Source organism: Camarhynchus parvulus, chromosome 1 (genome assembly GCF_901933205.1).
Source record: "Camarhynchus parvulus chromosome 1, STF_HiC, whole genome shotgun sequence".
Lineage (NCBI taxonomy): Eukaryota > Metazoa > Chordata > Aves > Passeriformes > Thraupidae > Camarhynchus > Camarhynchus parvulus.
In genome coordinates, this window is record NC_044571.1 from 30,246,535 (window position 1) to 30,268,985 (window position 22,451).

The 22,451-nt window shown below is 40.9% G+C and overlaps 1 protein-coding gene across 1 annotated transcript in view; it reads left to right on the top strand.

Moving 5' to 3' along the window:
• Window positions 1–225: 225 nt before the first annotated feature.
• RFX8 (RFX family member 8, lacking RFX DNA binding domain) overlaps window positions 226–22,451 on the top strand; it is a 31,376-nt gene continuing 9,150 nt past the window's right edge. Inside the window, exons 1-12 of the mRNA XM_030959813.1 lie at window positions 226–317; window positions 3,602–3,725; window positions 6,420–6,481; window positions 7,917–8,003; window positions 12,346–12,396; window positions 13,855–13,918; window positions 14,921–15,055; window positions 15,135–15,212; window positions 15,726–15,839; window positions 16,506–16,656; window positions 17,690–17,748; window positions 20,833–20,989. Of these exons, the coding sequence (XP_030815673.1) occupies window positions 226–317; window positions 3,602–3,725; window positions 6,420–6,481; window positions 7,917–8,003; window positions 12,346–12,396; window positions 13,855–13,918; window positions 14,921–15,055; window positions 15,135–15,212; window positions 15,726–15,839; window positions 16,506–16,656; window positions 17,690–17,748; window positions 20,833–20,989 (1,174 nt within the window). The remainder of the gene's footprint in view (window positions 318–3,601; window positions 3,726–6,419; window positions 6,482–7,916; window positions 8,004–12,345; window positions 12,397–13,854; window positions 13,919–14,920; window positions 15,056–15,134; window positions 15,213–15,725; window positions 15,840–16,505; window positions 16,657–17,689; window positions 17,749–20,832; window positions 20,990–22,451) is intronic.

A 22,451-nucleotide genomic window follows, 5' to 3' on the forward strand; every position in this document is an offset into this window, starting at 1 on the left:
TTACGCCGCTTTCCGCTTTGGGCAGAATCCCTTTTCTCGCCCGCAGTTCCTACAAAAAGCCGAACCCATGCGGCGGCGGAGCAGCGGGCGGGTGGCGGCAATGCCGCGTGGCGCCCGCCCGAGCTCTCCGCAGGGCGCGGGGCGGGCGCGGGGCGGGCGTTACCCGCCGTCCGTTACCCGACGGCCCCGGCACGGCCCGGCCCCGGCCCCACCATCCCGGTCCCAATGGAGGACGCGGAGCCGGAGCCCGTCTCGGAGCAGGCCGACATGGCTTACTTCGGCCCCACCTCCCTCACGTACCTCCCCGTCCTGCAGTGGTGGGTGCTGCCCGCTGCCCGGCACGGGCCGGGGCTGAGGATGGAGCGGGGAGCTGGCGCGGCCGGCCCGTGGGGCTGGCAGGAGCTGCCTTGCCGCGGGGAGTGCAGGAGCCCCGCTTTTAACTCTTCTCGCGGTTTCGGAGGGCAAGAGTGTGGCTCGCTGCAAAGGCCCCATCACCATGGCCATACATAAACGATACCAAGCAAGCAGGGAAGTTTCCCCAAAAGACCACCTCGTGCCACGAGCCTTGGTGACATGGAGGTGGCTTGACATGGGGGAAACGGGACTTTGTCTCAGCCTGCCCGCTGGCTGGGATCTGGCCCCTGGCAGCCATCCGCGTGGTGGGATGCTGCAGGGCAGCTGCCGAGGGAGGATCCCCCTGGAGGATCCCCCCGGCTCTGCCACTGGAGCCTGGTGGGCGCTCAGAGCACACAGGTGGCTGCGAGCCGGTGGCACACGGCCACTCGGGGTGATGCTGCTGGAGGTTTGACATTCTCCAAGGTTATTTTTTCTTGAGCAGAAGGTCGAACTCCTTACTGAGACACTTTGTGTAGTGGAGGAAGGTTGACACAATTGTTTTCTTGGGCTTTGAGAAGAGCATCATTTGCCTTGTGGCAGCCACAGAGAAGCCAGGATTACTTTACTTGTCTCCCCAAGCACAAATGAGTCCTGCTCATAAATAATGTTAAAGTGAAACAGTAACAACACATACAAACTTTTAACTCATCAGCAAGTGATCTTAAATAATTTTACTCCCCCCATCAGTCATACCTGAGCAGTGAGAGTTAGTCTGTGTTTTCCCTGTGATACAGATACCACTGCTCCCATTTTGAAAGGACTGAAGGAAGAGATTCCTGCAAGGTCATTCATCCAACAGGTCTGAGACACAGCATAAAAATGAATCATAAGCAATCCTTGAAAGGATGAACTAATGATTCTTTTCATCATGACAACCTTCTTTTAATGTTTTGAAAAATTTTGAATGTTCAGCTTCATTTTACAGTTGGTCCATTTCCAGTAGCAAACCAGATTTTGGTCTAGAAATGGTTTGACAGCAGACTTGCCAACCTGTATGATGGCCTGGCTGCTAAGGGTTCACACAGAATAGGTGGCAAACCCTAAACAATTGCAGTCTATGTGAGGTCCTAAAATCAATAGGATAAACAACCCTACACAGTGTGTGGATAGACAGTAGATGAATAGAGGAGGTCTTTCCCCCTCTGCTTTTTCTTTAACCTCTACCTTTCTGCCTTACCACACTTTCATTTTTATTTTTTGTCTTTTTTTCACAGTTTTGTTTTGATGCATGCCATAAAAACTCAGGTTTTGAACACCTTGGGGCTAATAAGCAAGAAGAGGAGTGCTGTGCTCTTTTCTGTGCAGATTGCTTTCCTGATAGAAATATTTTTGTATTATGTGTCAGCACTAAGAAGGTGTTTGACTTACTATTTCAAAAAGACTGGCAGCTTAATAGACAAAATTCACAAAATGGATTTCCCAAATACTTTGTTGCTAAGTAGTTAAATGCTGAGGAAAAACTATTGGCAGAAACCAGCTACTGGAGCATGAATTAATTTCTGATGCACTTCCAGTGATTCTTGTGATGTTATATTAAGGATGAATTTGAACTTAAGATTAATCTCCTCTGAGACTGCTCAATTGTGAAGAGTTTTGAGATGCCCTAGAAGAAAAAGTACTTCTGCCTGCTGGGAGGCAGGACTCTAATGTAGAATGAATTTCATTTACCTTTTAGCCTGATGATGGGAAATTAGAGCAGCAGATCCCCTTATCTTTGGGTGCAGGTTCCTGCTCAGGTGTAGACATGCAGCCTTTGCTGTTGGATGGTGGGGCCGGAGGTGGTGAGGAGCTGGCAGGGAGCCCAGCAGAGCCTCTGGGGTTGTTGGGTGAGGAGATGGTCTTCAAGGAGGTATAGGTGAGGCACTTGGGGGTCTTTTGCTGGGGAGAAGGAAAGCTGGGGGAAGCAGATAGCATTCTTCAATGGAAAGAGGGGAGGAGGCACAAATAACAGGTGAGATAAACATCTTCAGCTGCTTGCTCAGTCTCTTCTAGCAAGCCAGTTGCTGTAGACCTTATCCACTGTCTTCTGACAAAGCAACTAAGATAAACAGCTGGGTTGCCTGAAGTGAGGGTACTAAAGCAGAGGATGCTGATTTGAAGTCCAGCTGAGTTATCACGCCTGGTGAATTGAAAAGTCTGCTTTGCCAATGAACTCGATTGTCAGTAAAGACACAGTGAGTAACTGGCACTGTGCTGCACTGGCATTCAGCTGATAAATTAATTAAATATGCATAAATAATTTGGTAGAACAGAAACAGAGTCAGAGCAAGAAAGCACTGTGATACGAGCAGTGTGTCATGCTTTGAAAATTAATCCCTCTGCTCCTTTGATTCGGCTTTGCTTCTGTATTTGTACTGTAGCCTGTTTTCTTCTGACATCAAAACCACTTGGCATTATTTTATAATTAAAGATCATTTTTTCCTGGTGAAGGTAATGTCTTAGGCTAATAAGTAACTGAGTTTGTATTTCCCTCACCTTATTCACACATGTAGCATTTACATGACTATGACCATTCTGATTAGTAGGATGAATCAGGGATTTGGCAAAAGGATGGATATTTAAACACCTAAGCCTGTTTCAGTCCTGGCAGTTCTGTTATAGAGTAACTGTAAATTAAAACTCTGTTCTCCTATTAAACTTGTCCTAAAATCACGAAAACAGAATGTGGTCCTTTATAGTTTGTGCACTCTGTTCCAAAGCACCATATTTAACATTTTAGGTGGAAAAATGCTCATATTATTATTTTTTGTATAGTGGATACCCTTCTATTTAGAAGACTGAAGTTAGATCCTTTGCTATAACAACATTTTGCATATGAGAAATTCTAACACTGTCTGTATTGGTGTTAATGTTTTAATGGTATTACTAAGTTTCCTTGTTTCAATTTAAAAATTATGAGAACTAGTTAATTTCTTAGTAGAATCTCACGTGACCTCTCTTAGATGTTGAAAACAAGGAAAATAGGGCTTTAAAAGTTAAAAATAAACAGAGGGTATATGTGTGTGTATATATATATATATATAAAAAAGTATATTGTTTCCCAGGATACAGAATAACATAAAGGAAGTAGTTCTTTTTCATTCTATGCTTCTGTAAAATCAGAATGACTATTACTGAGTTCGCTGTACATCTGATGAACTATAAAAATCTAACAATTCTTTCTTCTAACTCTGACATAAACCAATTGATGATTTTTGTTTTAAAGGCTAGCTGATAATTTCTATTTGTGTGGAGGATGCACAGTACCCTGCCGGCTACTATACGAGCTGTATATTGAAACCTGCAATCCAGATTTCAAGATTCAAGTACATCCATCCACCTTTGGAAAGGTACAGAGTAGATAGGATATACAAGATAAGAAGTAGGGATGCCTAAAGAGGAAGTCTGATCATCAGCTTTACACACTGCATATCAAAAGACATTAAATAACAGAGAATAATGAATATGTGAATACATAATTATGCTTGTGTGTTTTCTAATGTATTTCTGCTAAGCATTCATGTAGATGCATTTGTACCAGAGGAAAGAGTGTTGTTTGGGATGGAGTTTATTTTCTTCAGGGAACTGGTGCATGATACACTAGCAAAGATTTCTTTTGCCAATATATTTTAGAAAGTTTTACAGTTTTCTTTTTTTAACAGCAGAAAGTTATGCAACTCATTCCAAGGAGATGATTCTTCTGTCTTTAAAAGATACCTCTGGTTGTTACATAATTTTATACTTTCCCTTTTCAGTATACTTGAGGAGATTTTGCTCCAAACATACTCTAAGAAGTTGCTACAGAGCCATCCAAGCAAAACAAATGCAGATGTAGAACTGAATCTCCTTCTAACAGTTCCACTTCTATTACATAGAGGTTGATACAACCCATGGAACTTAGAAATTCAAATTGCAATCAACACCCATAGCTATTCAACATTTTTTAACAAATTAAGGAAGATATTGTGATTATTTATTGTTCAAGACTTCTTATTTAGACTTCAGAACTTCCTATTTTATATGGCTAACTTTCTGTTAATTCCCATAATAAGAGCTACTAAGCATTGCTTTAACACAAGCCCAAAATAATTTAAGTGCAAGTTGTACCTGAAGTAAATTTCATTTGTATGGCTAACCCCATTCTATGAATCATTTATCTCAATTCAGTTGAATCTAATTTTTTTTACTGGATAAGTTAAATCACTTTTGCTGAAAATTAATATTTGAGTGAATGATCCAGTGTAATTTATTACCACAGCTTAACGGATCATCACCCATCAGCTAAGACTATGGGTAGAATTTGCCTGGCTCAGCATAGACATTGGCCATGAAGCTTGTCACCTTAAAAATCTCTAGGTAGCCACTGAAGAGAAATAAGTAGCTACACACATTTCCTCACATGAAATGAGTCACCTCAGACAGCTCAGATGAAAGGGGCCTCAGACCTGCCATTTGTTTTTCCCATTGACCATGTAGTCTGCAGCAACTATCTTAGACTCCTCTGCCTTGTAGCCACGTAGATGAGATTAATCCTATCCTGCCTGTAGCCTTCCAGTGCTCCAGCACAGCTGAGTTACCACCTGAAAGCCAAGCCTTGGTGTGGTTTACCTTAATGTGCGTGACTTTTAAGCTGGGACAGGCACAGATGAAGTGTGAGTCTGGTCACATGGAAGAGCTGACGAGCCAGAGCTGCTATGGGCTGGTGCTTGCTGTTTGCTCACAGCCTCAACCAACCCAGTGCATTGCAGTGCAAGCTGGCACATCCCAAAGCAGCAAGCTGGGCTGCTGCTCCCCAGTGCCTTGAAATGGTCTGGCCTTCTGCAGCAAGAGAATGGACCTTGTAGCAAGAAGCTGAGGACAGCAGGAGCTGCAGCCATCCTGGTTTAACCTGAGTGCATGTGTAATCACTTGCCACAGCCTATAATGGGCTGAGCTATTAATAATTTACCAAGCTGTAGTAACCTGACTGTGCTCCATGTGTGTGGACTGCAAGGGCCTTTGCAGTCCAGCCCCATGTGGATCAAACTATGGTGGATGAAGGCACTACTTGTCTCATCTGCCCTATCCCTCTGCCCAAATACATCACTGGCTCTGTAAGGAATGGCAGAGGGAGGAAGGATATGTCTTGTGCCACAAAAGCCCCAGTTTCACACACTGTCTTTTCAGAAAAACAGGATTATGCTAAGCTATCAATTTGAGAAAGGGAGCAGCTGGGGTGGGTGCATGCAGAAATGAACAGGTCCACCATAAAAACTAGAAGTGTGTGTTGATGGGTGCTTTATCAGGCCTTTGGACCAACAGCACACTGTGCAGTGTCCAAGCTTTGTGCTGCTGAGTGGAAACTCTCCTCACTCCTTGCTAACACAGAGTAAATCCTCTGTTCCTGCTATATTGGGAATATTAGAGTGTCCTGGGTTAGTCCTGGACCCAGGTGTCCTGAGTTAGTCTCTGTTAGTCTCAGGACAGCTCATGCAGAATAATCGTAGTGAAGTAGATTATAACCCTGACAGTATCTAATTACTCTGTAGAGCCCAGCCTTGACAGATGCTGCATGACCTCAGTTCACACCACCACAGTGGTCAAAAGGTTGCTTTGCAGCTTGATGATTCCTGTCCTTTTAAGACAGATAAGTCTGGCCCTATCCTGTCAGTACACCTGCCAAGAGTACGAGTGGGTAGGTGAAGCCTTGTGTAAATCCTTCTTAAATGAATAAGGCTTGAAGGTCTGGCAGAGTATGGGACCATCAGGGCACCTTCAGGTTCCCCCAGCTGATTGATCCTGCCCTGGCTGCAGGGGGTCTCTTGGTGTGAGCACTGTTTTCTAGTGCTAACTATAAAAAAAAAATCCTACCTGAGAGAGGTAATCCTTTAAATTATTAAGCCTTGGATCCACAAATGCCTGATTGAGTTATGTAAAAACAGGTATTAGCCTGGAAATGATGAAAAGCAAACAAAGTGATTAAAGGCAAAAAAGTGTGCCTGATACATTTTTGCATCTTTGAATGAATTTGCCAAGCATCTCTAATTTTCTGTTTGTTTATACAGCTTATTCAGTTAGTTTTCCCAGGCCTGGTGACAAGAAAGCGAACCACAGCAGGGAGCATCAGGTATTGGGCTTTTGTCCTTTGTTTGAAAAAGTTAGTTATAACTGTTCTAATAAAATGTTAAAGTGGCTGACTTTTCAGCCCCAGCACTGCAATATGGTAGCTGAATTGTTGGTTGCAAGTCTGTAACACAACCCAAGATCCAGAATAATTCATGGTGTAGCCAAGGACATTAAATAGATTTAATTCCATGGAAACCACCACATCAGATCTGTTTTGGTAAGGCATGAATTCCAGATTAGACTGCTTTTTAAAAGACCTTGGTGCTCCAATTTGTATTGGCTATTAACAGCATGGCTTGCATGAAACATCTGCCAGACATCACAGCCTTACTTAGAGCTCTTCAGACACTGCATCTGTAGGCCAGGAAAGACTGGCTCTGGGATGCACAGGGGTGGTGATTAATGATTAATTTTTAATGTCTGTATTGTGCTTTTTGTCTTTGCACACCTCCATGGAGTGACCCAGCACATACTGATGGTCAATGGAAATGCTGTACAGTTTCAAACCATTTAAATCAGACATCTTCAGGTCCTCCTCCTAAATGTCCTTTCTTTTCCCTTCCCTCTCTTCTAGAGCACAGAGAGTTTGGTGCTTTTCATATGCAAAGTTATACTTGCACACTGAATATCCAGACTAGGAAAAAGGATGTTTTAAGCTCATTGAGGCTGAATAATTTTACAAGCATTTTGTGTAGCTGTCAAGTATGGGCTTTGAGAACAACATGCCCTGACTTGTCTCCACAAGTCTGGACTTGCATTCAGCTTGAGCCAAGAGATCCTTTTTTTTGGGAGTGCCTCTCCTCAGACACTCCTAGGCTCCTGCTCACAGCAGACAGGATTTGGGATGGTGTTTGGTGGCCTCCATGCTCTCTCTTGCCATCAGCAGGTGGCCCAAAGCAGGCCCTGCTCCCCTGGCTCCCGGCTGGCAGCACCCTGGGACCAGGGATGGTGCCTCTGTTTCTCACTGAGCTCAGATAAATCTTACAGAAGGTCTGGCAGTTTCCTTGAGTTTTAGCTTGCCATGACACTGATGGGCCATCCAGTCACTGAGCTACTGTGAATGGCCGAGGAACAGCTGCACTAAATCCTTCAAATTCCGTGGGGATATGGGGACCTCTGCCTGCTAGGTCTGTTTTCTGACTTGGCTAACTGTCCTGTACAAATCTGAGGCACTCCATTCACTGGCTTAAGGTTTATTTCATTTAGAAGAGGGTGTCATTGCAGGACAAAAACTGTTAAAGGGAGTTTGGAAAAAGTTTGCGTAATTATTTTCTGTTTGGGAAAATAAACATTCAACAGAATTTAAAAAACAAATATCGCTTTTTCTACTTGATCTTTTCTTGATTGAACAGTATGATCATCTGCTTTCAAAAGAGGATTATGAATCTGTTGACATGTTGAAAATCATACAGTTAATATTTTTTTAAATTTTCTAGATATCATTATGATGGAATAGCTATCAAGAAGGAGTCTTCGTTTTATGCACGTTTTTGCTGTCTTCTGTATGAACAAAATTATCTCAGGTTTGTTTTTAAAAATGTTTTGATCAAAAAATGCCACATGACTGTCTATATGTTTTCTGTCCATGTAAATCTGTAAATCTTCTGTTGAACACTGACGGTAGCATTATATTTTTTTCTCATTATAAACACTGTGAAAGTGCTGTGCCATTAAGTGCTGTGCCCTAATAGACAAGCTGCATTTTGGAAACAGACACTGCCTAATTAGACTTCCAAAAATTGGATGTTTTAGCCACATAGATCTTAAGAGCTGGAACTCATGCTGAACGTAAAAGAAGAGCTTAATATGTTAAGACTTTAAATGGGAGCTCAAAAAAACCCATATTGAAATGGCTTCTTGACATTCTATCACCTTCCTCATTAAACAGCAGGCTGGAGAAATGTATTACAGTATAAATGACTGTGCTGTTTTGAAGAGTCCTACACACAATCTCGTTATCTCGGTTTTTACTGCTTGAAACAGTACTTCAAAAATACTTCATTCACTTAGGTTTAAAATAATCAGATTTTAAAATCACCTCTTGTAAGAGAACATCAATAAGAAAATGTGTAAGACAATTAAAAATGGATTGCGAAACTTAAAAGCCTAAAGTCCTAGAATGAATGTAAGATACTATGGCAGGTTAAAGGGTAGACAGGAGCATGTTGTGGGCAGGAGAGGAAGAATTCTCATGGTTGAGCTCATGGTTTAGATAAACAAACCACAGGCTTGAATTTCTTCCCCCCCAAAAAAAAAAAAAAAAAAAAGGAAAAAGAAAGGAAGAGAAATGCTGCCATTCTGCAGCAGTTTTACTCTCATTTACACTGAAGAAAAAAATTAGGTGCAGTCTCTGCCTTGGGCTTTGAAGACCAGGTTTGTATTTGTATCCTCATTCTCTTACAGTCTTGTACATTAGTTTAGTGTATATATGGGTAAAATCTGTAATTAGGTTTTCATCATTTAATATGAAGATACATCATTATTCTGTGGCAGGAATGCTAGGGGCATACAAATCAGTCTATAAGGACCCACATATCTGGTGATGCTGACGCTGTTTCAGTGATATTTTGTATAATATTTACTTAATTGAGTGCATGCTTTGGAAGAACATGGAAAAATTACACCCATAGGTTTGTTGCCTTTCTTCACAGGTTTTATGGCAGGTAATGTTGCAGAAGTCCATAGAGAGACAAGGATAAATGTTGAGACAGGACAGAGGATCAGGTTCTGTAGATGATTGACTGGCAGTCTGTTGTTGGGAGACTAAACAAATTATTCATAGGAAATTTGAGGCTGGTTTCCCATGTCACACTTACTAAAGGGATATCCTTCACTTCCTCTGTACCCAGTATACCCAGAACAGGCCTAAGGTTTGACATCCAGGATGAGGAAAGGTCTTGTCCACTGTTTAATGGATATTTCAGATCTCTGGCTAAGTTTCTGCTCGTCTTTCCTTTTCATGGAAAGAAAGGTGTTTCCCTGCAGCATCACTTAAAAATAGCAATCTTGATGGGCATAAAAGGAAAGTTGATTGCTCTGGTCATATGAGAGCTGAGAGAGAACAGAATGATTTGAATTGTTGCTCTTTTTTTCCTCCCAGTGTAGAAAGATGAGGCAAAAAATGATAAAGTGGGAGGAACCCAAGAAGCAATGTTAGCTGAGTTTGGGGCAGGTGCAGAAAGAAGGACTTTAGCCACTGCTGGGAGACAGACACACCACATCTGCCAGCATAGCTTCTGTCTTTGTCCCTCCTCATGGAAATGAGCCATAGCCTCTGTGGGCTGGGGAACACCCTGCAGGTCTTGTTAACCACAGGGGAGCTGCTGCCCTGGCTGCTCCAGGCCTCCTCCTCCTCCTCCAGCAGCTGCAGGGGTGCCCGCCCAGACACCCACTCCTAAAAAACTGTGTTTAATTTGGCCAGGGCAAGGAATAGGACGTGCATTGCAGGGAAAGGAATGACATCAACCAGCCACCTACTGATCTGATTTTGGTTCTTAAGATAAACACCTGTCCTATTGAGAAAAGGCTGAGAGTTGGCGTTCCTCAGCCTGGAGAAGAGAAGGCTCCAGGCAGACCTTAAAGCACCTTCCAGTACCTAAAGGGACTGGAGAGCTGGGGAAAGACTTTGTACTGAAAGAGGGTAGGCTTTGACTGGGTATTAGGAGGAAATTGTTTACAGTGAGTGTGGTGAGGCACTGGAACAGGTTGCCCAGAGAAGCTGTGGATCCCCATCCTTGGAATTGTTCAAGGCCAGGCTGGATAGGGCTCTGAGCAACCTGCTCTAGTGGAAGGTGTCCCTGTCCTTGGCAGTTAGACTGGATAACCCTTGACAGTCCCTTACCAACCAAAGTATTCTATGATTCTGTAACTTTTCAGATTAAAAAAAAAATCAAAATATAAAGATCATATTCAGACAAAGATCATATTCAGACAAAGATCATATTTCTAGCTGCAGTATAGAAGTCCCTTAACCACAAAATTACCTTGTCTGATGCTTCCTTCATTAAAGACAATTTTAAGAAGACACTAAAATGTTGAGGCACGCCAGATAGCTGAAATTAGAACAGCTTCCATTCTAAATTCAGCTACATGTCCCTGTCCCAAGCCAACATGCAGGCCCACAACACCTGGGCAGATGGGTGTCACAATTATTTCTCAGTATCTCATATAGCACAGCAGGAGAAAACAGAGAGAAAGCAATAGAAAAGCACAAAATTCAGCCAGAGAAGGATGAGTAGTACGGCTCTGAAAGAAGTAATTAGGTTACATACTAAAAAAGCATCTGTTTCAATCAAAAAAGTGAGTTAGTTTCCATTTGTGTGGAGTTTTGTAAATTTTTAAGTAATGAAGGAAATAACTCATCTTTGCTGTCCTATCAGTAAGGCTCAGTACTTTTTGAAATCACCATTAATTTTTCATGATCCAATAAAACTGATAAAACCAGCAATGGAAAAGTCTAGATTGTTTTTTACTTAAAATTTTGAAATTTTGAAGAAGTAATTAAAACTTGATGACTCTTTTACCTGCAAGAAGAAATTGTGTTCTTATATAAGTTATCATGTGTGTAAACACATCAGGGTGTTTGACTTATAATGTCAATTTTTGAGAGTGTATTTGTGTGGAAATTTCCAAATCAGAGTGAAGAGGATTTTTAATGTAGCATTTCAGTGCAGTCCAGTGCCAGTCTGTTGTCCAGACCCCTCTAATGGGATAACTTCTCTGGCTTGTTGCCACTTCCCTCAGGCAGAGGCTGGGGATATCTGTTTCATTGGTGAAGGTGTCCTAAATAGCTACTGCGCCCTCCCATGCCTGAATAAAATCCAACATGCAGATGCTTTTTCTGTCACACCTACCAGCGAGGAAAGTGCATCCCTGAGCCCAGCTGAGAGACCACAGCATCCATCAGCCTGTGGGTTGGCAAGGAAAAGAATGGCTCCAAAATTGTGGACTGTTTCTGTACTGCAAAGGATATTTCTTGACCATGACAGCCAGCAAGTGACATGGTGCTGGTAGTGAGGAACTAGGCTACTGAAGGACCTGTCAGCCTGGGAGCTGTGCTTGTGGGTGTCACAGATATGGCAGTAAGATTATAATGGTTTGCCTTTAAATACAAAGAAGGTGTTTGCATTTTGATGGTGGGTGGGACCTCGGATGTGTCCGGGTTGGAACATATCCACATAAGGGGTGATGAGGATGATCTTACACAGCACCTGTGATTCATTTAGAAATCTTCAATTCTCTGAAGATATGTGTACCACTGCTCTGATGATGGTGCTATGAAAGTAGTATAAATATAAGCAGCTGTAGTCAATGAGGTCTGCAAATGTATTACAGACATGAGGGAATATGGTATTTACTGATTTGTATTGCAACAGAATGTGTTCCCTTTTGGAATGAGAGCTTTGAGGACAAGCTCCCCCTAAAATGGTACCTGGTCTGGCTCAGAGTACAGTATTTAAAAAATGTTGTTGAATTCTGGTTGTGTAAGAGCTGGTTTTTTGATTCTAGCAATAGGCAAGGTTTAGGCTCCTGACTGGCTAGTGAAGCAAACGTACTATTTTTTCATTAAAAAATTATTTTGCTTCTAGCAAATTAACTTTTCTAATCTCTGTGTAATCTGACAGTCAACAGCATGCACATTCATCACCTTCCTTTCTTTCATTTTTCTTTTCTTCTTCTCATTTGCGTCTCTGTTATTCTTTATTTCATCCCCATTGTTGTATTTCCAATTTTAGCTTTAGTTCCCACACCATAGCTTTTCCCAAACTTTGCAAGGGAGATGGTGAAACTCCTTATGATTCTTTTGTCTCCCATTTTCCCCGTCTCCCACCCACCTCCTCTTTTGTGTGTTCTGTCTCTACCCAGGCACTGCTCTCCGGGGGAAGTGAGCATCTCTGATGTGCAGCCAAGCACCAGGTGAGTCCCAGCCCCCTGTGGTTGCAGAGGGAGGGCACAGAACTGTTTGTCAGTGTTCCACAGGGATTTGCACCTAACCAGCACCGAGCTCCTGGCTGGCTGCTGGGGCAGAGGACTCCTTGTCTGTCCTGGATGTCCCTGTGTCAGGGGAGTGGGGAGCCAGGCTGCCGAGGGAACAGAGGCACTGGAGACGAGCCATGCTGATCCCTGTTGCCATAGTAGCAGCAGCAGAAGATACAGCTGGCTGCCTTCTCAGGGAGAGCAGGAGCTGGAAAATATTCATTAATTTTATTTCACAGGCTTTAGAAATCTTCAGGAAGGACCTATTTGAAAGAAGTGTTATGAAACATCTCTACTTACATGTGTTTGCTTTGTCCAGTCAGCACTTCTAAAATGTTTGGGCAAAAGAGTCACCAGCTCTACCAAACATACTCAGCCTGGATGCTGTGCCCTGACTTGGGCAGCCAAACTGGTTGTTTTGCTGGAGCACAGCCTTCATGGCACAGAGTAGGGCAGGGGGAAAGGTGGCAAGGCAAGTCCTGTGGATGGCAGAGGGTGGAGAGGAAGCATTTTCAGTGGCTGGAGTTTACAGGAGGATAAGTTGTTACATTTTGTCCTCTGTCCCTTCAAGGGTGTATGGTGGTACCCTGGTTTGTAATGCATCACAGCAGTGAAACCCAGTAGCCAGGTTCTGGTTAGACAGCCTGCCACCCTTCCAGCCAGCCAAGTCCAGCAGGACCCTTGAGTCTGAAATGCTTTCATAGACAGTGAGCAGGTGTCAGCAGCAGATGGAGGCTTGACTGGAGACATCCATTTTTTACTAGCAACATTGCCTCTGCCTCTGCTACCATCAGCATCAACAAAACAGGCAGGGAGAGAGCTAGGAGAAAGCACAGCAAGAAAGCAGCCTGTTGTGCCTGCTTTCAGCAGCAAGCCAGTGGTCAAGCCTTCGGAGATCTAAGTAAATTCTGACTGTGTGGAACACCATGGCCAACTTGAAAAGTTAATGGGAAGCAGTCAGAAACAAAATGCCATCTAAACCTCTGTGTGATGCAGAAAATGTAATAACCGTGAAACCTAAGCAAAAGGATTATAATGTTTTTGTTATTTTCATATTTGTAGTAGTTATTACCATTCCAAACAAACTGCAACTAGAAATACAAACCCACGGTTCTGGTGCAAGAAGTTCAAAGACGTTGCACTGTTAAATGGTCACTTGTCATTAAAATGAATGGTTCAGTTAAATCTTAAAATTCAGAATTCAGAAAAATTGGTCCCAGATTTGCTAGAAAATCATGGGATTACCCAATTACAGGAAAGGGAGCAGGGTTTGTTTCCAAAATACAATTCTCCAACCTAGTATAGTCTATCCAGTTTGAGCTCATTTTCTTACTAAATACAGAATGAATCAGTGAGCTTTTAAATGTTTGCTTTTTTCTGTTATTTATTTTATCACAGTAGAAGTTCCTGGAGTTCTGAAAATGCAGCTGATTACAAGAAGAATAGACCAAAAAAGGGAACAGTGAGTTTCGGATACATTAGACATAACAAAATGTCTATCTGTGTGTTTAATTACAACTTCTATCTAATATGTTCTGATGAAATACAGCTAGCCCATCTTCCTCAAAATAATCTTGGTCTGTGTAATCTCACTACATGCTTAGTTCCCTCACTCCTATTTCATCCATTAGCTAAATATATTTATTGTCTTAATGTCAGCTCTAATAATTTTTTCTGTGCTGAGAGCAGAAATTGTGGCTGACAGATCAGGTTTTGAATATTGGGGGAGTTAGTGGGACACAGCCTTCCTTGCCTGAGGCCCACAGTAGCAGACCCTCCTGCTGTTGAGAAAGTGTCTTTCCAACATGTTGTTGACAACATCATCAACATGCTTAGAGTAAATACTAGGAAATTTTTAAGAAGAAAGACCAGAATACCTGCCCACAGAAAAGGGCAGATGCAAAACTAACCTGTGGCAGTTCTCCCCTCAGCAAGCTGTCATGGGATGACCTGACACCAGGCTTGTTGTATGTCAGCCAGCAGAGCATGAGCATCAAACTTTTGTGGACCAAAGTGAGGAAAGCAGGAGAGGCTGGATGTGTGACTTAGTTCCACCGAGTGCTCGGGTGCAGTCATGAGTGCTGTGACAATGACAGCCAGTGGGAAACGTTCTGTCAGCCCCACAGCACAGCCAGCTACCTGCAGCCTAATGCAGAGCGTTACAAGTGTGACACGAGTGCTATAGAAAAGATATATGGAAGATATGTATAGCATTAAATATTTATTGGTTTTGAAAAGAAATTTCATGTACAGTTTAGGATTTAAACATTTAGGCAGCCCGTCTTGTTTTTTTCACCCACCCCTATTTTCTAAAAAAAGACAAGCATTTCTCTAAAGAAATACATCTTATTATAAAATCACGTCCTACAACTTCAAGAAAATACTTAACACCTTTAACCAAACTGACAAAGTAATTGCAATCTTTTTTTTTTTAATTGTCCAAAATAAATTCTGATGCATCAAGAGTAAGAATTTGCAGTATTATCCATCTGTCATTTATCTGAAGACTGAACAAGAGACATTTCATTACCTTTCTCCTGATTTCAACCAGTTCTTCTTTGGAGAACAAGCACAAAGTGAGACATACCCCTATGAACTGGTACGTTGAAAGTACACAGCCATAAAACAAGTTAGCTCTTTTCCTGTGAGATCATTTTGTACCCTCTTTTTGGTAACAGATTGCACTGCTTGCCAATGACTACTACAACTATTGTCAAGTTATTTTACAAATGGTGAGAGAGACCAAGCTTGACAAGGTATGCTTTTTCTTTAATAACATTTACTCTGACAACAGCAAACAACTGTAAGGGCAAAATTGTGTCTGTGTATCTTATTTACTTGATGGTTTGAGCCAAGGTAGATGATGATTTATGGACAAAAGGAGCATTCAGTTGAGTTATTTTAAAATTCTGAATTAACACAACATGCTCCAAGAATCTGAGTTTGTGCACATATCCTGAGCCCTCCTGGTGCCTCAGTAAATCTGAGCTGAGCACATTTCACATAGCCATGGATACGTATCTTTAACTACATCCTCATATCCATGGCACAATTCTTTGTTTCTTTCCTCTTTTGTACACTGCCTGGTGAGGTTCAGCTTGTTGCTGCTTCCCCAGCACACTGGAGGCCAGCCAGGATGGGCCCAGGCAAAGAGCCCATCTCCATGGTCATTCCTTTGCTTCTGTGTCTGTGTGTTGTCTTACTGAATCATATTTCACATTCCACAAGTGTAAAATCAGTGAAAATTCATAAAGGGCTTTGTGTGACAGGTGGAAGATTGTATCATGTCATTCTGGACATCTCTGCAGCCTGAAAGAATAGAGCTGATGTGCCTGCCAGATGTGTGCCAGCTGTTAAAAAGCTATGATAGGTATCTATTCAAGGTACTGCACACACATTTCCTTGCTGTAGCTATGCTATTATGTGTTTGTGTCTTTTTGGTAGCTCTAAGGAGAAGGCCTCTCTCTTTCTTTTGCGCTGTACAATGGGATTTTTGTTTATTCCTCAACTTTTATCTTTCCTTATCTTTCTGCTTCCTCTGAGACAGCCTGGTATGGGTTTTGGTTTTGAAAGGAGACAGTAGAATTTGGGATGGCTTTCATTTTTTCCCTATATATTAATTTGAAAGTTCCTAGTATCAGTGGAGTGTGCTGTTATAAATGTGGTCTGTGGCTCTGGCATGAGGTTATGTGACTGAAATTTCAACTGATGATGATTTTCCAGATTATGAGAGTTACTTTTCCTTTGAGAACACTACTGCATTTCTCAGTGGCCTTCCACATAGAAGTATGCAGGTTTCTGATAAAAATAATTTGCTTCTTATTTCCAGCAGATCATTAAGTATTGTCTAGAAATTAATTTAGGAAGGAATATTTACTCTTAGGATCTTTGTCCTTCTGCTAAAAAAGTTAGCTTAGCTCTCGCTTAATTGGAAGAAAAAATGTGTTTCTTTACACTTACATTTAAATTATCAATATAATTTTATTTCATGCTGCTGTAAATATCTGTGGTACACCAGTCAAGTGCAGCAGCATGAATTTGTATTCTAGGAATTGGAGAACATCCTACTTCCTGATTTCCTGGAGGAGGTGCCTGCACAACACATAGACTCAATCAGATCATTCAGTGAAAATGTTAAATGTTGGATGCTTAATCCTTTGGGAGGTTTTCCATTACTGCTCCAAACATCCAAGTCTAATGGTAGGTTTGAGTAGGAGAGATATTTTCAAAAATAATCTTTGGTTAAACTGCAGAGAAGATTGTATTACAAAACTCTTAAATTATTTTTTTAAAAATTTAGCTGATATAACAGTGATAGTAGCAACAATTAGAGTTAGTTGGGATACAGTTAAAAATAAATGGTCTTGCATAATGTGTGAGAATAAACGTAAGCCAGAAGTATTCCCAATTAATGGCAAATTGAAATGTACTTAAATTGAAATGTACTTAAATCTTTTTACAGATTTAAGTACATTACATGTCTCTTGCCATGATTGCTTTGGCTGGGTAGATGGCCAATAATATGCAGCATACCCTCTGAAACTCAGATATTATTGTGTCTCTTCCTCTTACAAGTGGCTTTATGCTGATAAATTAATTAATGGCTGTAGCAGTCCAATATAAAAGGAAAAAAGCCACAGTCCCATAGGGAAGATATGACTGATATTAGAAGATGATTGGAAAAAATCTGTTCTCTACAAAGCTGTGGTATATGTGTGTGTTTGTAAATATCTACACACACACACATATTTATACCTATTAAGCTGAAGATTCTTACTAAAACATCATGTTGCTCAGTGGATCATTGAGTGAAGACCAACTCCACAGAGGTAAAGCAGGGCTCCTGTGTAGGCAAAAGTTTGTGATAGGATTCATATGCTCAGTATTGCAGACAGACTTAATTTTGGCATTTCTTACATTTGAATGCTTGACAGAGCATTAATTAGGAAGTATTATATAATAAAATATTGAAAGACTTTTTCCTGCACATCATGGATTAATAGATTCACAGTGAAGGAAGAGAGGTGAGCTGGGCAGCTTCTCCTTGCAAGTTTTGACTGCAAGGGTCCCCAGCCCATCCCATAATGCTGTCTCAGTGCCCCTGCTGTGCCCTCCATTACCCTCCAAATCTCCCCTAGGGAACTACTTTCTAACTTAAAATATGTCTTCATTAATGTATTTTAGACTGTAAAATATTAATGATGTGAAACATCTGTCTCTTCTTCTTTAACAGAAGCTAAAGAGTTTGTAAAAAGGCTCAGGAGACAGACAGACCTTTGCAACATGGTCAAGGTATGTTCCAGAATTCATGAAAAAAAGAGCCATGAATCTCATTCCTGTGGGCTGTTTGCACTATTTTTGACATGCTCCATTGGAAAACAAGTGCAGCAGCATGGATGTTCTGTACACCAACCATGTCATGCTCACACTCCTTCCCATCTCTTCCCTCACTGCTAAGCATGGTGAGGGGACATTTTCCTCACTCTGGATTCTTCTGAAAGCCTCTGAGATGTAGTTGATGGCAGCCCATGGAGAGGGTCAGATGACAGTTTCCAGTTTCTTTGCCCATCCATGCCAAAGTCAGACAAGAGCACATGCTGGAGCATTCCTTCCATTGGTGCCCTTGGATCCTCCCAAATCCTTGGGTTTTGAGGTAGTATGGGATAAAAGGAAGGTCACAAATAGGGAAGAAAGTAAAAGAGAACAGGGATATATTGTCTCTTTCAAACATGTACAAGTTCTTTTCACATTTTCCCAACATGCCATCTGATTTGAATCATTACTCAGATGGAAGAAGGGAAGCAGGGAGAAAACAAGTGAGGGAGGAAGGGAGGAACTGCAGCTTCTTGGACCACTAAATGTAGCTTTTCTTTATGGGAAAACTTCATCACCAGCAGCATACAAAACACTCCTCCTCTTACTTAAAAAAAAAAGAGTAAAAATTAAAAAGCACAGACATGCATAAGGGCACCTACCCACACAAAAAGTTGACTTCCATGAAGTACTGAGCACTCTTAGTTTCCACTAACTGCAGCAGCCCTTGGAGATACTCATACCAGAAAATCTCAGCTTTATGTGCTTCTAAACAGGTCTTCTTATGCATTGAAGAGCATGATCCAGCAAGATCATGAGTGTCACCTATTCCCAGACATTTGTATTTGATTTGCATACTTCAGATCACCCTTTTTGTTTTCAAGCCATGATGTCAAAGGGCTGGCTGTAGCTCTTTCAGTCTTCCTTCCCTATTCTTAATGTGTGGGAAAGCTGCAGAGTCAAAACTGGATTTACAATCTCAAGATTTAGGGAGAGAGAATTTCAGCAATTGGGAGAAATTCTCTAGAAGAAGCCTCTGGGTGCTCTACATCCCTTTTACACTGTTTAACCCACACAAATTGAACACAGCAGACCTAGAATCAGGGTCGAATTTACACTTCTAGCTCTCACAAGTAAAAGTAGTTTGTACCTTCTCTAGAGCTTCTTCAAAACAAGGTAAAAGTAAAAGAGTTTTACTGCACTTGAGATTTTGGAGTTGTGAGTTCCAAGGTTTAATTATTTGTTGTATGAAAAAATACTTTCATTATTTTAACATTCCTACCCTTCTTCAAGCAATGCTTCCCACAGACCTGCATCACATCCTGCCTCAGTTATTTCTCTCTGAAGGTTATCTCATCTTCTCACACAGGAGTAATTTGATATTTCTAATCAACCTTCTCAGTTTTCTGTCTAAAATGCATCTGGAATTTCAACTACAGACTGATGGTCAGAGCAGGCAAGAGTGCTCCTGATGAGAAGTGCTACAGAGGCAGTGTGCAGCTGCAACCTCTGAACACTGTAACCACATCATTCCTTGTAGAGCACTTCACAATAATTCAGCCATCTGGTGAGAAAGTAAGAACAATTTTGGCAGGGTCAATATTCAAAAGAAAAAAGGTAACTTTCCAACCATGTGCAGATAAAGCAGGCTGACAGTTGCTACTACCTGGATGTGTAGAAATAATTAGAGCATAAAAAGGTGCAAATTCTCTGTGAGAAAAGAATGAATGTGATGCTTCTCATTTTCTGGGGCTGATTCCTGCCTCTGGTAAGTTGCATTTGAATGTTGAGAGGGCTGGCTCTCAGTCATTTTGGAGAATCATGTTTAGTATAGTGAAATCCAATGGCTGAAGGGATCAGTCCAAAGTGTTGGGCATGGAGTCAGGTATTAGCAGCCTACTGAAGGTGCTGCCCTGGTAGTTCCCAGCCTTTGGGTCATGTATTCTTTTTGCAGGCTCTTTTTCTGTCACTGAAAGCTCCAAGTCAAATAAGAAGAATGCCTTTGTCTTTAACTTATATGAAGGAGATTGCTAAGAGAGAATCAGATTGAGTTTGGTATTTAAAAAAAGTTAGCTGAATGATGAAAAATAGCTGTATTGATAATTTTTGCAAAGAAATGGTCAGCTGCATTTGTTGCTGCTTGTGGGGTCATGTTAAGCATCTGGTAAATGGGATTTGTTAAAACATGTATGAATCCTGAAGTTTTCTGGAATTTTACAAACCATATTTTTCCTCTGAAAAGCCCAACTGGATAAAAGTTATTTACAGAAAAGCCTGAAGTCCAAAAAGGCTTTAGGATCTTACTGATTTCAGTTTGGAAGACTAAACATATTTGTTAACAAAACTTAATGGATTCAGATTTAGTTTCCTTGACTGTTTTCATTGTTTCATCAAGAATCTTAAGGAATATTGTGTGATATTAGCAACTAATTAAAAAAAGTGAAGACATGATGATAAACATTGGTGTGAAAATTGTTTGCAATATCTCTGTAATACTTTTTGAGACAAATAGGAAGACAGATTCATTCACAAATGACTCATAAGCAGATAAATGGGATAAAAACCAACTAATACTGTTTTAACTAATACCATATTTCTAATGTTATTTTTACTCTCTCAAAGGCTTGAGCAATTTGAGAAAACTTGCAACAATTAAATTGCAACACAAATTAAGGACAGATAACACTGAAGGAAAGACATCTCTGATACACCATTCCATGCTTTAGACAAAATATCATTATTTAGTGTAATTATAATAACTCTAGGCAAAGCCAATTGCCCAGGCAATTGCCCAGATAATTCAAGTATGTTAGCCTTGTCTGCTCCATCACAGACAACACAGAGCATCATTGAAAAGGACATCTCCCAGAACAAAACTCTCTTGAAGGCAACATCAGATTTATCTCCTTTGATCCTATACCCCCCCACACCCCCCAGTTTGGAGACTGGTCATATGAAGTCTAGTATTGAATAAGGGAAGCTTTCCTTTTTCAGTTCCCTTATTTGGCTGAGTTAAGGGCTTGAGAAAATGAAAGGCATTAACTGGTTTTTTATTCTGTCCAGACAGTAAGAGCACTCTTGAACAACAACAGCACAGTCACTGTTCTGCGATCAGGCTTGCATGCCATCTTCAATGAGAAATCTCTGGATGTGACCAAAGACCTCTTTCAAGAGAAGTTTAGGAATCCAAAGAAGCGGCAGAAAAACATACAATTAAAATGTAATTAATTGTTGCTATTTATTGACTTTCCTGTTAAGCACTAGGTTGTCATTGTTAGAGGTCCGGCATTTCCTCTTGTTTATTCATGACATCTGCCTTACTGGGAATTACACTCTTCCTGTAACTTGAAGGGCTAGAAAAGAGCCAATAAAACTGAGAATCGAGCATGAGGTAATATCCTCCTAACTTTAAAGTTTAAGAGTTAAAGGCTTTTGGTTCTGACTCTCTTAAAGCTTTTTGTGAGAGCAGGAGTGGGTTTGTGTTACTGAATTATGTATTTCCTAGAAGGTTGACAAGCAGGGATATTTTTTCATGGTTTTTTTTTGACAGGAAAGATGTTTTCAATGATTGCATTTTCCTCTGTTATTAGTTGAAGCACACAAAATCATTTATTGTGGCCAGATTTTAAAATACTGTATGCTGAACTGGACAAGGCCTTTTAGCTTTTGTGTCCTTTTGCTGTATTGTGGCCTGTGGGATCAATGTGGTGCTGTAAACAATAAAATACACAGTTTGTGTGCAGCCATGACATAATGATTTGACAGATTAATGAAAAGGAATAGAACAGGAACTTAATTTTTTGATTAATGATCTGCCATTTAAAATATTAGGATGAGATAGGCAAGTTGGACTAGGCTGTGTACAGAACTAACCAGGGGAACCTCAGCTCTTTGTTCCTGGTCCACTCATGCACTGACAAGGGATTTGTCACAGACTTTCTGTGACTGCTTTCAGTAGGAATAATAACTTGCCTGCTTCACAGAACCATCAGGAGAACCATTTCCTTAATATACATATACATACTAAACCCAAAACCACTGCATAGAACACTTAGTACATTTTTCTGTTACATTACTGATGTTCTTGGTCTTCCCAGGGTGGTTTTATTGAATTCTCTGTTTTTATTGCTTTTACAAACTGTTACCTATAATAAGCAAGGTTTCACTGAACTTATCCATATGCTTTTTTGAAGGAAGAGGTCTCAGTTGGAAGGGTATAAATTCAGGGAGGTGCAATTTACCTTTTGGCATTGGGTGGTAGATGCCAAACTTTTGAGGGAACAATTGTACTGATATGTGGCAGCATTATCCATATTTCTGTTGGTCTACAGAATATTTTGTGTTTTCTGCTTTGTTTTAAAATTTTGTTCTCCCGTCAACAGCCAGACCAAGATTATTTTTTTCCCTCAACCACATAAAATCTCAGATAAATAAGTTAGCATTGCCTCTAACCAAATTCTAGCTTTTTCATTGGAACTGTTTTTTCTTGCCACCTTTGCCATGATGACTGGTCAGTGCAGTTATGCTGTAAATGGAAATACATATGAATTCTGACTGATTTCAAAGTAGGGTACTATTCCTCACTAAAGAAATGGTATATTAATAAAAATGTAGAAATGGATGTCTTAATCTATTTTGAGGCAAAGATAAAAGAAAAAAAAATCTTAAAACTGCAGAAACAA